At 42.1% G+C, this 16,931-nt stretch overlaps 1 protein-coding gene across 7 annotated transcripts in view; it reads right to left on the reverse strand.

The window, feature by feature from the left end:
• EPHA7 (EPH receptor A7) overlaps nucleotides 1–16,931 on the reverse strand; it is a 183,018-nt gene that overhangs the window by 28,405 nt on the left and 137,682 nt on the right. For 2 of the 7 annotated variants that reach the window (XM_069974748.1, XM_069974752.1), the window contains exons 7-10: nucleotides 14,838–15,006; nucleotides 14,454–14,562; nucleotides 12,753–12,808; nucleotides 2,005–2,130 (exon numbers count right to left, since the gene is read on the reverse strand). In XM_069974748.1, the coding sequence (XP_069830849.1) occupies nucleotides 2,005–2,130; nucleotides 12,753–12,808; nucleotides 14,454–14,562; nucleotides 14,838–15,006 (460 nt within the window). Of the gene's footprint in view, nucleotides 1–2,004; nucleotides 2,131–12,752; nucleotides 12,818–14,453; nucleotides 14,563–14,837; nucleotides 15,007–16,931 lie in introns of all 7 variants that reach the window. The other 5 variants (XM_069974747.1, XM_069974751.1, XM_069974753.1 and 2 more) reach the window with 3 other exon arrangements.

Below are 16,931 nucleotides of genomic sequence, written 5' to 3' on the forward strand. Positions count from 1 at the left end.
CGCTCGCATGATGGGCGGGTAGGGCAGCCGTGGAAAATCTGAGGCATTGCCTCCTCCCACTCCTGATTTATCATGATTTACGCCTGCAAACAGGTGTAAATCGTGGTAGAAATCTACACCTGCTCCAGAGCAGGTATAGATTTCTACGCTTGCTGTGTGGCAGCCACAGGGCCTCCCGGTTTACTAAAACTGACGGGGTGCATGGGGATGAGGCCGGATTTAAGTATTCCGATCTTAATAATTTCCTCCCATAGTATTTTGAGGCCTATTTTAGGCCTCATTTTGGTCAGTTCTTTTATCAAAACCAGAAGTAGGTATAATACACAGAGAACGGAGCCAATCTTTCCAATATGGTCTAAGGCTATGTTCACATGTATTATTTCTGTCAATCATTCTTCAAACAAAACCAGAGTGAGTTGAAAACATGGAAACTGTGCAAATCTTTCCATTATAACTTTGCCCTGTCAATTCCACTGCTGGTTTTGGTTTAAAAAATACTGACCAAAAGACTGATGGAAATACTATATATTAACATTTGTTCTTTGTATTGCTCCACTTCCGGTTTTGGTTAAAGATACTGACCAAATACTGTGTAAGAACATAGCCTCATAGGTTCAGTTCACATACAGTATTTTGGTCAGTATTTTTACCAAAAGCAAGAGTGCGCCCAAAACACAGAAGGAGGCTATGTTCGCAAATCACAATTCTTTTGGTCAGTTCAACCAAAATCCAGAGTGGAACTGACAGGGCAAAATTTTAATGAAAAGATTTTGTCTGTTTTTTCTATGGTTTTCTCTGTGTCAGATCTTCCCCTACTTTTAACAAAACGGAACTTATGTGAGTATGGCTTTTCAGATCCACACCCCTTCTTCATATTCTAAGCTTAGTGTTTGATCTGCTGAACAGGACTGAGGTTTCCATTTCACAGAACAGACCAGAAATTATCTATTTATGCTATCGATGTCACTTATATTACAAGTAAACAGCAGTTTTCACCGTGGACACTGAATACCCATGATCATACTTTGTAAAAATCATCATACGAATTGTACTACGTGCACTGCCTCAGCACTCATCTCATTATTAGGACCAGTTCACACTGAGCAAATTCGGCGGAGTTCCGTGGTGGAGCTCTCAGACACAGAATCCCGCCTGCCTCAGTGTCAATCGGCGACTCCTTGGGGGGGCTCGCGCACCTCCACTCTCCTACGTTCAAAGAATTGACAAATCAATTCTTAGAGCAGAGGCGTGCAAGCACTCCCATAGAGTCGCCGTTTGACACTGGGGCAGGTGGGTTTTGTCCAGTGTGAACTGGCCCTTATAAGATGGCAGATTGCACCTCTATTATAAAGAAAGAAGCAAATAGCACAGGATTAATTTTCAGCTTTTTTGTGGCAACAGCTCAGACAAGATGGCCACCCACATAATCAAGTGAACAGAACACAAAAAATAAAACCACTTATAGGCACTTTGCGACTATGTACAATAACTGGAACATTGGCAAAATAAAGCACTTACTGCCTCTTGTGTCACCCCAGTCATCCTAGTCTGTAAGCTATTGTGAGCACGTCTCGAACTGTTTATATGATTTTTATTTTATTTTATTTACTGTATAATGTATTATAAATATTTAATGTTTTGTACTTATAGTATTAAAAAAGTGCTGCGGAATCTGTTGGCGCTATACAAATAAAAATTATTATTAATATTATTATTATTATTATTAAAACACCAGAAACCCAAAACTATTAGTAAAAATCATTATCTATCTATCTATCTATCAAAAAATAAAAACATACTTTATAGACTGTAAAAGGAATTGGTCTGTGCACTGCTACTATATAACCTTTTCACACGAACAACAATCAGAGTTTCCCGTCTTCTTGAGTCCTTAGACAAACCCATTATTTTATCAGCACAGCACAAAACAAAAAGGTTCTATACAGAAGTTATAATTACTTTCCTGTCATATCATGTCGAAGATTCAATTCAGTGGCATCTTACCTGCACCAATCACACGCTCGATTTTTATACACGATGCATCTAACTCCTTGGCAAATTGATGGACAGCTCTATTCGGATCTTCATATGTTTCAGGGTCAATGTAGGTTTTAGTGCCTGGAAATTTAACTGTAATGATGTCAGAAAGCAGAACGGTGATGGAGAAACACACTTACTGCTCATAGAGCTAAAAGGGTCACCCCCTCCTGCTCTATGTGCAGTTCTCCGCACCATCCACAAGCTTAGATGCTGCACATTCAATATATACCTGGATAAATTGTGCCTGTGTTGTCTTTCTGCTGTAAAAAGCAGAAGGAAGACACAGACAAGTTTTATACAGGTACATATAAAAGGGGCAGTGTCTTAGCTTGTGGATGGTGCGGAGAACTGCACACAGAGTAAGAGGGGCCATAGTATCACTTTAACCGGACATGTGCAGCAGTTTACATGCACGTGCATATCAAAGCTCCTCAAAAACTAATGTCAGGCTAATAATGCATTATATTGTTTATTGAGTAACCCAATTGAATGTACCATCAGTACCTTTGTTTTAAGTTTTGCACATGGATAGAACGGTGCTAGTGTGGGGAAGCCAGTGCCGCTGTCCTTTTTTTGAACCACGGCTTGGGTACCGCATACGGTGCTGTTCTATTTCTGGGCACCGGCCAGCCCGAGTGGGAGGAAACCCCTGCCCCACTATGACGCAGGTCCATTAGAATCAATGGAGCCGCATCATAGAGGGGTGGGGGTTTCCACCCACTGGGGACTGACGGGCCCACCTCCAGTGCTTCAGCCTGGGCCGGTGCTCTGTAATAAGACCGTGCAACCGGCTTCCACACGCCGGCACCAGGAATTGTCCAGAGCAGGAAAGGTTTTCTATATTGATTTGCAGCTGCTCTGGACAGTTCCTGTCTCAGACAGAGATGTCAGCAGAGAGCACTGTGTCAGCCTGAAAAGAAAACACCACTTCCTGCAGGACATACAACAGCTAAGTATGGGAAGACTTGAGATTTTTAAATTGAAGTAAATTACAAAGCTATAAAACTTTCTGAAACCAGTTGATTTGAAAGACGAATATTTCTATGGACAACCCCTTTAACATGGAAACATCAGAGATTTCAATCAATAATTCTAAAGTTATAGTAACCTTTTCACATAATGATATATATCAATCTGCCCGGCTCCATCTGCTCTATAACATGATGCTGATAGCTTAGGTGCCATTTTCTTGGTGACGGGTTCCCTTTAAGATGTGTGCACACAGATTTTTTAAAACCATTAAAACTATTTTTAGACACAAAACAGATGTGACTTTTCCCATTGAGTATTAGGCTATGTTCATGCGCAGTAAAATTATCATCAATTAATTCTGACCATTCATTAATTCTGGTCATAGGTAGCGTTAAACAGTGTGGGAACATAGCCTTGGGTGGCCATACCCCACATTTAGCAGCAAACTCATTGAGGGTAGTGGAGGTTCCTTCACCTCCATTCTATTAGATGAAGTGACCTATGGTAATGTCGGAGGTAGGAAAACCACTATACAAAGAGCTAAACAAATAAAAAGTTTCCCTAAAATAATGGACTTTACTGAATACAGTTTACAGGGTTGTGCTTCTGTGGGATTTTTCACCACACTGTTGATAATGCAATTAAACGGAAGCAAAACCCAGTGATTTATTTTCATTTTATTATTCAATCTTCCTGAATCAAAACATTTCCAGGGTGCGTGCAATGGTGAGGAAAATTTATATACAACACAGATTACTGAATAAATTAATGTTTCCTAGAGAGACTTCTATTTCTGACTTCTCATTTGAATGAATCAGGATTTTCTGACAATGTCGAGTAGCACTTTGAATAAGAAAGGTATGCAATTATTTTATCTTTTAGCTTTCATTTGCATAATGCAATCGGTTATACTGTTATTTTCTTTTTTTTTTTATGTTATCACGGCAGACTTCTTATCTGTTAGTACGTATGAAAAAAAAAACAATAAAAAAAACAACACATGAATGGCCAAGAGAGGGCATAGGAAACAATAGGTTAACCTCCTACACAGCGATTTCAGGCAGGCAGATGGAGAATGAGCCATACTCTCGTTTTCTATGATAAGCGGCCTGGATTCCAAGTAACCTTGTGCATCTCAAACGGGGCCTCTGATGGTTCTTTATTCAAGCTGTCATAAAACATTTTGACAGGAGAAAGCTACTCTGGCATACCAACATGAAATAGTGTTGGCTGGGATTTCAAGGCATTGTTGGTTGGAAACCATAGGAGGAAATAAAAATGTAAATTGCAATTGCTTTCGTAAACACGGCTATTGTTTTTTTTAAAGGGCTTGATTCAATGAAAGATTGAAGGGCGCAGAAAATTAAGGTACAGTACGGCGTTCGCTAAACCAAGTTAAATAATGTTGTTGTTTTTTTTTCCCATGAGGAACAAAATCAATAGGAAAAGCATTCACACTCCTGAAAAATTTGCTTTATACAAAAGAACAATAAAACACGACCGACTGTAAGTAGCTGGTGACCACTGTGTTTTGTTGCTGCTGATGCAGTCGGATTAAATTAATCACAAGCCTCTCCTTCAATGCATGCTGACAAAGTGGTTCGGCAAAAAAATAAAAAATAAAATAAAATGCAAACCCTTTCCAAGAATATTTTGCTTCTAGTAAATGTGAAAGCATAACAGGCTATAAAGAAATGATATTATATAAACACCGGGCTGAATCATGTAAGTGCATTCCAGCTCTATCAAATTAAAGGCAGTACAGTACAACATTGTAGATGTAATCTGAGAACAATAATGTTATCCTAAGCTGTCCATACACATTACATTTCTGTTGGCAGACTTAATGTCTCTAAGAGCCGCCACAAGATCTGCGGTCAGGAGAATCAGGGATCGGACAACGATATTTACCTGTCCATCCAAGTTCCCCGGGGAAGAGCCTGGCAGATACTTATATGCTTTCTAGTTTGAAGTAATATGTAGGCAAACGGAACGTACAAGTTAAAGGGGATCTTGAGATAAGGGCTTTAGGACCCCATGGATGAAGGGGGTCTTTCATTTGAGATGCCACTTTAGAAGCCAGAGTAGAAAGCTGCTAACAAAAAGTCTTTCTTGCTCTTGCTTAGGCTGGGTTCACATGGAGTTTCTGCAGTCTGTTTAACATCCCCATTTGGCTATGTTCACACGTTGTCATATTTCAGTAAAGAACGGAATGGAATGAGCGTCTGTTCTTTAATGCAGGGGCGGCATTGCATTGACATCAATGCAATGCCGTCCACTGTATGCACACATCTTAAGGCTATGTTCACACTGCGTATGAGTCTGACCGCATTTCATAGATTACATAGTTGGCCACTGCAGGAAAATGTATGGGCAGCAGCAGCATCAAACAGCATTACAGGGGTTATCCAGCGCTACAACAACATGGCCACTGTCTTCCAGAGACAGCACCACTCTTGTCAGTTCCATCAAAGTGAATGGAGCTTAATTGCAAACCGCACCTGAACTGGAGACAAGAGTCGTGTTGTTTCTGAAATAAGTGGCCATATTTTTGTAGCACTGGATAACCCCTTTAACAGCCGATAATCATGGATTCCTAAAGCCTGACTGATCTAGGGCGATTAGCTAAAAAAGTGGATGTCATCATGAGACAGCTACTTTAACCCCTTAAGGACAGAGCCTGAAATGGCCTTAATGACAGAGACAAATTTTATGAATATGACCAGTGTCACTTTAGTCATTAATAACTTCGGGATGCTTTTACCTATCCGGCTGATTCTGAGATTGTTTTCTCGTGACATATTGTACTTTACATTTCTGGTAAATTGGAGTCGATACTCATAACAAATCTTTATGAAAAAAACCCAAATAATGTGAAAAAATGTGAAAAAATGCATTTTTCCAACTTTGAAACTTCTTTGCGTATACAGAAAGTGGTTATACCACATAAATTATATATTAAATAGCATTAGCAACATGTCTACTTTATGTTGGCGGCATTTATTAAACTATCTTTCATTTTTTTAGACGATAGGAAGCTTAAAACATTAGCAGCAAATTTCCAAATTTTCAGTAAAATTTCAAAATCAGATATTTTTAGGGACCTGTTCAGGTTTAAAGTGTATTTGAGGGGCCTGTATGTTAGAAAGCCCCACAAAGCACCCCATTTCAGAAACTGCACCCCCCAAACTCTGCAAAAGCACATCCAGAAAGTGTTTTAACCCTTTAGGGGAGTCACAGAAATAAAAGCCAAGTGTGTAAGGAATTTGAAAATTTTAATTTTCTGTGCAGAGATTTTATTGTAATCCAATATTTTTCATAATTATAAACCTATTACCAGAGAAATGCACCCCAATAATTATTGCCCCGTTTCTGCAGTTTATAGAAATACCCCATATGTGGCCCTATTGCGCTATTTGACGCAACCACAAGCCTCAGATATAAGGGAGCGCCTAGTGAATTTCAACGCCTCCGTTATATTTGGTCATTTTTGACTGTACCACTTCAGGTTGGCAGAGGCTCTGGGGTGTCAAAACCTAAAAAACACCCCTAAAGGGACACCATTTAGAAAACTACACCCCTCAAGGAATGTAACAAGGGGTGCGGTGAGCATCTGGACCCCACAGGTGCTTCACAGATTTTCCGAACAATATGGCGTGAAAAAAGAAAAATTTATTTTTTACACTAAAACGTTGTTCTAGCCTTCAATTTTTCATTTTCTTAAAGGGATAAGAGGCAAAAAAAGACAAAAAATGTGTAGCGCAGTTTCTCCCGAGTACAGAAATACCCCACATGTGGCGATAGAGTGCCAAGGGGGCGCAGGACGAGCCTCCAAAGGGAAGGAGCGCCAATTGGCTTTTGGAAGCTGAATTTCACTGAAAAAGATTTCAAGGGTCATGTCGCATTTACAGAGCCCTCGTGCTGCCAAAACACTGGAAACCCCCCACAAGTGATTCCATTCTGGAAACTACACCCCTCAAGGAATCTAACAAGGGGTGCAGTGAGCATATGGACCCCACTGGTGACGGGCACAAATGTGGAACAATGTGACGTGAAAGGGAAAAATTTCATTTTTTCACTTTCATGGCACAAATGTGCCCGTCATCAAGGGGTCCATATCCTCACTGCACCCCTTGTTAGATTCCTTGAGGGGTGCAGTTTCCAGAATGGGGTCACTTGTGGGGGGTTTCCAGTGTTTTGGCAGCAGGAGGGCTCTGTAAATGCGACATGGCGTTCATCATCCATTCTAGCCAAATCCAACCTCCAAAATCCAAATGGCGCTCCTTCCCTTCGGAGGCTTGCCCTGCGCCCACATGGCGCTTTATGTCCACATGTGGGGTATTTACGGACTCGGGGGAAATTGCTCTACACATATTGTGTGTTTTTTTTCTCTTTTAACCCCTTGTGAAAATGATAAATTCAAGGCTAAACCAACATTATAGTGTAAAAAATGTAATATTTCATTTTCACGCCACATTGTTCCACATTTGTGCCCGTCACCAGTGGGGTCCATATGCTCACTACACCCCTTGTTACATTCCCTGAGGGGTGTAGTTTCCAGAATGGGGTCACTTGTGGGGGGTTTCAACTGTCTTGGCAACACAGAGGCCTTTTGAATGCAACATGGCCCCTCGAAATCCATTCCATCCAAATCCAGCCTTCAAAAACGAAATGGTGCTCCTTCCCTTCGGAGGCTTACCCTGCACCCGCATGGCGCTTTATGTCCACATGTGGGGTATTTACGGACTCGGGGGAAATTGCGCTACACATTTTGTTTTTTTTCTCCTCTTTTAACCCCTTGTGAAAATGATATATTCAAGGCTAAACCAACATTATAGTGTAAAAAATGTAATATTTCATTTTCACGCCACATTGTTCCACATTTGTGTCCGTCACCAGTGGGGTCCATATGCTCACTACACCCCTTGTTACATTCCTTGAGGGGTGTAGTTTCCATAATGGGGTCACTTGTGGGGGGTTTCAACTGTCTTGGCAACACCGAGGCCTTTTGAATGCAACATGGCCCCTCGAAATCCATTCCATCCAAATCCAGCCTTCAAAAAGAAATGGCGCTCCTTCCCTTCGAAAGCTTACCCTGCACCCGCATGGCGCTTTATGTCCACATGTGGGGTATTTCCGTACTCAGGGGAAATTGCTCTACACATTAAATGTTTTTTTTTATCTTTTAACCCCTTGTGAAAATGAAAAAACATGACAAGATTAATGATTTAGAGTAAAAATTTTACAAAAATTACACTAAATGTTGGTCTAGCCTTGATTTTTTTCCATTTCCACAAGGGGTTAAAAAAGAAAATGAACACAAAACGTGTAGGGTAGTGTCCCCTGAGTACGAAAATACCCCACATGTGGACATAATGTGCCATATGGGCACAGGGCAAGTCACCAAAGGGACAGAGCGCCATTTAGAGGCTGGAATGGAGGATGGAGGCCATGTCGCAATTACAAAGCTCCTGTGCTGCCAGGACAGTAGAAACCCCCGACAAGTGACCCCATTCTGGAAACTACACCCCATAAGGAATCTAACAAGGGGTGCAGTGAGCATATGGACCCCACTGGTGACGGGCACTTACGTAGAACATGTGCCGAGAAAATAAAAAATACAATTTTTTTCATTTTCACGTCCCAAATGTGGCCGTCACCAGGGGGCCATATCCCCGCTGCCCCCCTTCTTAGATTCCTTATGGGGTGTAGTTTCCAGAATGGGGTCACTTGTGGGGGGTTTCTACTGTCCTGGCCGCACAGAGGCTTTGTAATTGCGACATGGCATCCTCTAATGGAAATGGCGGCCATACCTACTTAGCTGGGGAAAAGGGACAATTCTAATTTATTTGGGGGTATTAGGCCAATTATTAGTTTATAAGGTTGGAAATGACAGGTGTCCATCAAACTCAACCTGTGTTGATCCAGAGGAAGGCAAAAAACCCTCTTAAGGCAGACGACAGTAGCCTCATCACAGGGGAAAAATTCCTTCCTGACTCCATAATGGCGATCAGAATAATCCCTGGATCAACGTGACCCCTGAAATAGGAATAAGGGACAGAATTTAGATAATGTAGAACCCCAGTGACGTGTGGTGCGCCTTGGAGCGATCCAGTATGCAGAGGCCGGGGGGATCAGGACAGGTGTCACACTGGAAATGGTGTCCTTCCTGATCCCCCTGTTACACCACACTCTGCACTTCTTCTGGGGTCTCCCGTTCTCCAGTGTGGGGGACGTCACCTGGAAAATGTTGCCCTGGTGCGATACGGGGTCCCTCATATCCAGAAGCGCTGGGTCCGCTCCATGGCTGCTAAATATTAGGGCTCTATTACTGCTTCTGATATGTTCGGATCGTGCCGCAAGCTACAGGGCAGCGAGAGACCAGAGGAGGGGGCGCTGGTATAAAAGTTATCCCCGTACCGGTGGTAACCTTTATCCAGCAGTGGGAAGATCAGTTCCCGGACGATCTTCCCACTAACTCCGAGGATGGGGGGGAGGGGGGCATCTGGGGGCTGGATTCGGGTGTCCCTTCCTACATACACTCTAAGGGTACATGCACACTGCGGAATCGCGACAGATAACCCTTCGTGCATTCCACAGCTGGCACCCACCGGCGGACTGATGCAGGCGCACGTCTCCACACGTGTCATAGACTCCATTCTATGCATGGGCGGATTCCGCTCTCTGTCCAACGTGTTCATTCTTTGGATGGACGATGGAATCCGCCCGTGCATAGAATGGATTCTATGACACGGGTGGAGACGCGCGCCTCCATCAGTCCGCCGGCGGGTGCCAGCTGTGGAATGCACAAAAGGTTATCCTTCGCCATTCCGCAGTGTGCACGTACCCGAAATCTGTAAGTGTACCCTAAGGCACGCTCACAGAGTTTGTAGAATTTCACACCATACCGTCATCTCTTATTGGGACGGTACTGGCGGAAAAGACGTGTCTGGGGGGCAGCGTACGCTACGCTACCCCCAGATACGTCATTGGAGGATGAGGATGATGAGGATGAATGGAGGAACGAAGGACCCCCCATTCATCCTCACTGGCTGTTTCGGTGTCGGAGGCAATAACAACGTATCCCTCTGACGCCGAAAACACCCTGGGGGCCATCTTTATACGGGGATTGGTATATGGGGTATGTAGTGGTGTAGTGTCAAACTTTATTCAATGTAGTGTGGTGTAATGTAGTGTTTTTTACGTGTTTTTTTTACAGTAAGTATAAAAAAAAAACCTACGCCAACAAAGGAGTTGCTGATAAATGCCGCACTTATGTGCGGCACTTATAAGCAGACCGTGGCAGTAGAATATAGAAAAAAAACACCCTACGCCAAAAAGGAGGAGTTGCTGATTAGCAGCGCACTTTCGTGCGATGCTGATCAACACTCAGCGGCGATAGGGTGCGGAAAATAGAAAAAAAAAAATTTGAAAAAAAAAAAAAAAAATTCTACATTTGAACATCCCTGTAGCTGCTGATAAGTGTATTACACATATCAGCCGCTAGAGGGCAGCAGAGCGCAAAATACGGAAAGAGCCGACGCTGGAGCCGAAAATAGCCGAGAGAAGCCGAACGTGACGTCACGGAAGAAGCCGAAGACCCGAACGAAGACGAGGATGCCGCGAACCCGGAAGACGCCGATCAGGAGCCCGGGACAGGTGAGTAATGTACAAATACCTGCTCTGGACCCCTCGGCTACCTAGCTGAGGGGTCCAGGGCAGGTATTTACTATATTGTGGGACTCTGATCGCCGTGCCACCGGCCCGATCGCCGTGAATGGCCGGCCGGTACCGGCCGGCCGTTCACGGCGATCGGGCCGGTGGCACGGCGATCACCATTACTTTTTACAGTAATGGCGGTCGGTGCCGTCCTCGGACAGCACCGACCGCCATTTTTTTCCGGGTCATCGGGTCGCCGATGACCCGGAAAGGTTCCGATCGCCGCTATTGGCTGATCTGAATTGATCAGCCTATAGCGGCGATCGTAAGCACGGGGGGTGTTAACCACCCCCCGTGCCGTGAAGCTAAGATGGCCTGCTATGATTTATAGCAGGCCATCTTCCCCGACCGCTGTGTGTGAACACGCAGCGATCGGGGAAACATCGGGCGTAAATTTACGCCCTGATGCGCCAAGTACCAGGGCGCGAGGGCGTAAGTTTACGCCCGATGTCGTTAAGGGGTTAATGAGGCATTGGGACTAATATTAATCAGTTGACTGATTGTTTATCTAATGTGTATGGCCAGCTTAAAAAAAAATTGGCTGAACTGCACAAAATAACTAAAGTTTAGTAAGTTTAGTTATGTATTTAAGCAAATGTCAAGTTATTTCTACCAACTAAAACACTATTTAATTTTTTTTTAAATTAATATTAAAAACAAAGATTATTAAAGTGTTCTTCCCACCATTAAAATACAAGCAAGGCAATGGTAGCCTACTGTATCAGCAGTTTCTAATTTCTGTCATAAATATAAAATGAATTGCGTTCATCTAATTTCCATGTCCTCATTTTGTCTTAGAAGATTGATGCTCGCTTCTATTGTCTCTGCTCTTATTTATAATTGCTTCAACTTGCTGGGATCTTTCTCAATTGTGAGTCAAACAGCAAACCACGTTGGAACTGAAATAATGAACTAGGCCAAAGTCAAGCAATTTCGCTGGATGCCAATAGTTACTATTTGCATAGCCGGCAAATCCACAATTTACACATTGTCGGTTGTGACGAGTCTATTTTTCTGACATTTGGACATTTATAAAATCATAGCACAAGTGGAATGGAACAAAAGAATTCTGTGCAACATTTAACAAGGCTCGCGTGCACGGCTCCACTTTCACCCTTTACGTTCTATGATTGACAAGAGGATGTGGAAAAATAGCAAAGGGCAAAGATCAACTTGCCCATTGACCTTTACATTCATCTGTAGGGGAGATTTCTAAAACAGCTTGCAAATTACAATCATGGAGGTGTGAATGACGTAGCTGCCTAAGGGCTCGTTCACACAGAGCAAAAGCAGCTGAATTTCTGCGCTGAATCAGCGCTGAAATTTCAGCCGTTAAAATAGATGCAGAGCTAATTTCCATTGTGTTGAATGGAAATTCTGCTCTGCAGTTCACACGGTGGAATTTCCGCACTGAACTAATCCACTTTCCACCAGAAGAATTAACATGTTCATTCTTCCGCTAGCGGAAGCCTATACAAATCAATGGGGCTCTGATTTTCTGTTTCAGCGCGTAATACGCACGTATTCAGTGCGGAATACAAGCCTAATACAAGCGGAAATTACGCGCTGAATCAGCCCGGAAATGGGGAAAAAAGGGGGGGGGGGGGGAGGAGGATTCTAGTATATATTCTGGTATATTCTAGTTTACTCGCCAAATACTTGCTAAATTTCAGCGCTGAATGCATGCTGATTCAGCGCTGAATGCATGCGGATTCAGCGCGGATTCCTTGAGTATTCCGCGCTGAATTTGTCAAGAGCGGATTGCGAGCTGAACACTTTCCTAGTGGAATACGCAGGGATTCTGCTTACATTCTGCTCGGAATTCAGCGTCAGTTGATTTCAGGCGGAAATATTTCCTCGCGTAATCCGCCCCTTTTGCTCTGTGTAAACGTAGCCTAATACTCAGGTTTACCTGGGATTCAGTTAACCCTTACAAGTTGTATCTATACCAAATATAACGTCGCCATCATTTTTATTTTTGATAGCATAGAAGGGCCACAATATAGAAAGGAAACACTTACAATGAAAGTATAGCTCTTCATCTCCTTCTTGGTCAGCTTTGCTATAGCCACAATGCCTGTGAAATATACAATTAAAAAAATACAAACATAATTTTATATACATTTTCTTAAAACTGCAGTATATAAAATAAAAGCACAAAGAGCCATACGGCATAGAAAATATATTTTGCCATTTTACTGTTTATTTTTTGCGATCTAGTTTATAATCTAGTTTGGTACCGTCAGGCCAGTAGATGCGCTAGTCGCGCAAAACGGGCCATCGCCTGTTGAACGCCCGCTTTGTTGCTTGTTTCCGTTGTTTGCTGATCGGCGTTTGTAAACGCTGTACTTTCATACTTGCAGTGCAACCTCACTTTAATGGGGCAAAGCTGTAATACCTTGCACTGCCATTACACGAAGTACAGCATGTGATGGTGCAAACCATCCTAAAACCAATGCAAACATTGAAAACACTTCAGCACTCACATAAGCTCTGTGGCTCCTTGAGACAGCTAGCCAGCATGGGTACCACAAGTCAGACCTCCAGCAAATAATGCCAGTACACACAGTAGAATAAATAACTTGCGTCACTCACCATCTTCATATAAATGCTTTAAATCCATCAAAAAATCATGGGATGTGAATAGTCCCTGAGAGGAAGCGCATGGAGTCGCGCGAAACGGTTCGTAGCCTTTGCTCTATCCACATTCTGCGACTTTTTGATGGATTAAAAGCATTTATATGAAGATGGTGAGTGCCGCAAGTGATTTATTCTACTGTGTGTACTGGCATCAATGTTTTCCTTGCTGAACACCACTTGCTTATTTTGTGAGCTAACAGTGTTATGTGTCAGCATGTGTTCCGGAGGGCCTGATAATGACTTGCACACGTGAAGAGGTAGTGCCGAGGTGTTTTATCTTTTTTTTGTTCTCCAGCAATTAATATTCTATCGACATGCAGCCTGTAAGGCCCTACTTCAGTACTTCAACCCATTGTGATAGGGTGACAGATTGAGGCCCCCCCCCCTTTGTCTAACTACTTAAATGCTGCTGTCATTATTTTCTTGGCAAAACAAGACCGACAAGCTATCCACAGGATCAGCTGTTCGGCACCGGCACTACACCTGTACTATGAATCAGATGGGAGGCATGGTTCATGTAAATCAGTGCACTTGGGGCTGTACTTTAGCTCTCAGTGCACCGATCCACCTGCCAGATTCCCTCCAAAAGGATATTCATCCGGTGCTCTGCTGTGAACGGTGGCCTAAACTGACATCACAGCAGAGTGCCAGCTTAATATTCATTAGGAGGCATTCTGCAGGATCCAGCAGGCAGGTGGACTGAGGGCTACAGTAGAGCTCCTGTGCACCGAATAATGCTAAAGTGCACCAACATAATAAAAGGTGCAGCCTCTCTGTCTAACCTGCTGCATTTTAAAAACACTATAGTAAATTACATGGTTGGCCACTGCAGGGAAATGCATGTGATTGATCAGAACCGACACAAAAGATACCTTTAGACTAACTCTAAAAGGTGGCAAAATCTTTGCATTCTTTCATTTCTAAGTAATTTTTTTTTTGTAAAAAAAAAAAAAAAAGACACACAACTTTTTCTAATATTTCATTCATATATCTCTTCCAGACTTTGAAGATATTTAAACATTTAAAAAGACTTTAGTATCATCCCCTTCCCCATTTTTTGGGCTAAAATCTACAATTATTACCTCCTTCCGATGATGAAACCAAAGACCATGAATACCAAAATAATAGTGCCTGCCACGGCAACCACTGCAATTATAATGACAGGGTTCTGCTCACTGGATACGGCAGTAGCTGTGAAAAGAAAATATAATATTTAAAAAAAACAAAACACAAAGTAGTATAAGTATATAAATGAGTAACATACATAAAAAACACTACATCACCAAAAAATCCAATTTCTCTTTAATGCTTTATAATAAAACTACAGCATAAAAGTATTGCAAGGAGGAGTATTGTACCGGATCAACAAGCAAAGTCTTTAGCATGCAGTGCATACAAGTTAATATTTTCCAATTTGCAAAATTCTATATAAGATACTTATTGCCGAGATAAATAGAAAACCTTACCAGTAGCTTCCTCCAAGGTGGTGACATCGAGCCTGGGACTATACATTCCATAACCAGCAGCAGTGAAAGCTCGAATTTGAAACACATAAACTGTTCCAGGTCGAAGGTTATTGACTGAAACAGATGTTTGCTTTGTTTTCAGTGTAGAGTATGTACGTTCCTTTTGATCCTGCAAAAATAAAATACGGTATATATTGTTGATATGCCTGAAATACCCCTAAAAAGCCTTAAACAAATGCAATTCGAAGCAGTAACTAGATCAAGCAAATCTTTCATGGCCACCAAAGCGCATTTGTTGATTGGGGTTGAGATGTAACAGATGGCATAACAGTTCAGTGAGGAGATGGAAGTTTCCGATAGAATAAGTGGTTCAGCGAAAATCTTTTTCTTTCAAATCAACTGGTGTCAGAAAGTTATATAGATTTGTAATTTTCTTCTATTTACTAATCTCAAGTCTTACCATACTTATCAGCTTCTGTATGTTCTGCAGGAAATGTTGTTCTCTTTTCAGTCTGACTCTCTATCCGAGACAGGAACTGTCCTGAGCAGGAAAGGATTTCTATGGGAATTTTCTGCTGCTCTGGACAGTTCCTGTCTCGGATAAAAGCAACAGCAGAGAGAAAGAACTGTGTCAGACTGAAAAGAATACACCACTTCCTGCAGGACATACAACAGCTGATAAGTATGGGAAGACTTGACATTTTTAAATAGAAGTAAATCACAAATCTATATAACTTTCTGAAACCAGTTGATCTGAAAGCAAAAGATTTTCGCTGGATAATCCCTTTAAGTGGTTACTGGCTAGTGTTATGGACAGATATGATGTGGACATGGACAATGGGTCTATGTTTTTTTTTAGATTTTGATTTATTTAAATTTTTTATATGAATCACAACAGGGCATTATTTATAAAAGCCCTGTCCAATGTTTTCCTTTATTTTGGAAACAACAATGGATTGATTGTTACAAGAAGTTTTGCGGGCAAAGGTAGTACGATAGTGAAAAATGAAGAGGCTCGAGTAAAAATGACTCAAGTGGGAAACATGGTTGTGATATTGAGGTAATTGTGATAAATTTCATTGTGATGGACACAGCAGGTGCCAAAGAAGCCAGAGGGTTCTACAAGAACATGTAATGAGTAGCTCCATCTTAACAGATTTCACTGGATGGCAGGCGGCATGCTGGGAGTGAAGCCAGGCCTTGGAACAAATTATATGGTTTATGAGGTAGGAGAAGAAGTATTCTGAGAAGTTTGTGTTCAAGAGCCGATTTCTCAAGGATAAATATGATGGGATCAGGCTGAACAGAAGACGGGGATATCCCATTAATCAGAGTGCTTGAAGAGACTAGGTAGGATGAGATTTAATTTAAAGTAAACAGAACAGATAAGAAGAAATGGATGGAACAAGGCAAGTAAGTTAGAGAAAGGAGATGAATACAGAGATACGTCTAATAACGAGAGCTTGGGGAGCACTATAGTAATAGTAAGATAGTAATATAGTAATAGCTGTTTTAGCTGAGTAAACCATTAAGGGTTAAAATTAAAAGGAGAATTTGAAATTGAAGTATTGTATTGCCCCTGCAAAGTTATACAAATCCCCACTATACACTTATTACGGGAACTGCACGTAAAGTGCTTTTTTCCCTGCACCTACTACCGCATCAAGGCTTCACTTCCTGGATAAAATGGTGATGTCACGACCCGACTCCCAGAGCTGTGCAGGCTGTGGCTGCTGGAGAGGATGATGGCAGGGGGATGCTCAGTGTCCCTCCAGTGCCCTGTGTCCCTCAGCCATCATCCTCTCCAGCAGCCACAGCCCGCACAGCTCTGGGAGTCTTGTCGTGACATCACCATTTTATCCAGGAAGTGACATCACCATGTTATCCAGGAAGTGAAGCCTTGATGCAGTAGTAAGTACAGGGAAAAAAGCACTTTATAAGCATTTCCCGTAATAAGTTTATACTGGTAATTTGTAAAACTTTTGGGGGGCAATACAATACTTTAATAAAAATTTTCACCGGACTTCTTTAAAGGTGTAATCCAGCAAAAATCTAGTTCATGAAAGTTATATAGATTTGTAATTTACTTCTATT

Source organism: Dendropsophus ebraccatus, chromosome 6, assembly GCF_027789765.1.
Source record: "Dendropsophus ebraccatus isolate aDenEbr1 chromosome 6, aDenEbr1.pat, whole genome shotgun sequence".
Classification (NCBI taxonomy): domain Eukaryota; kingdom Metazoa; phylum Chordata; class Amphibia; order Anura; family Hylidae; genus Dendropsophus; species Dendropsophus ebraccatus.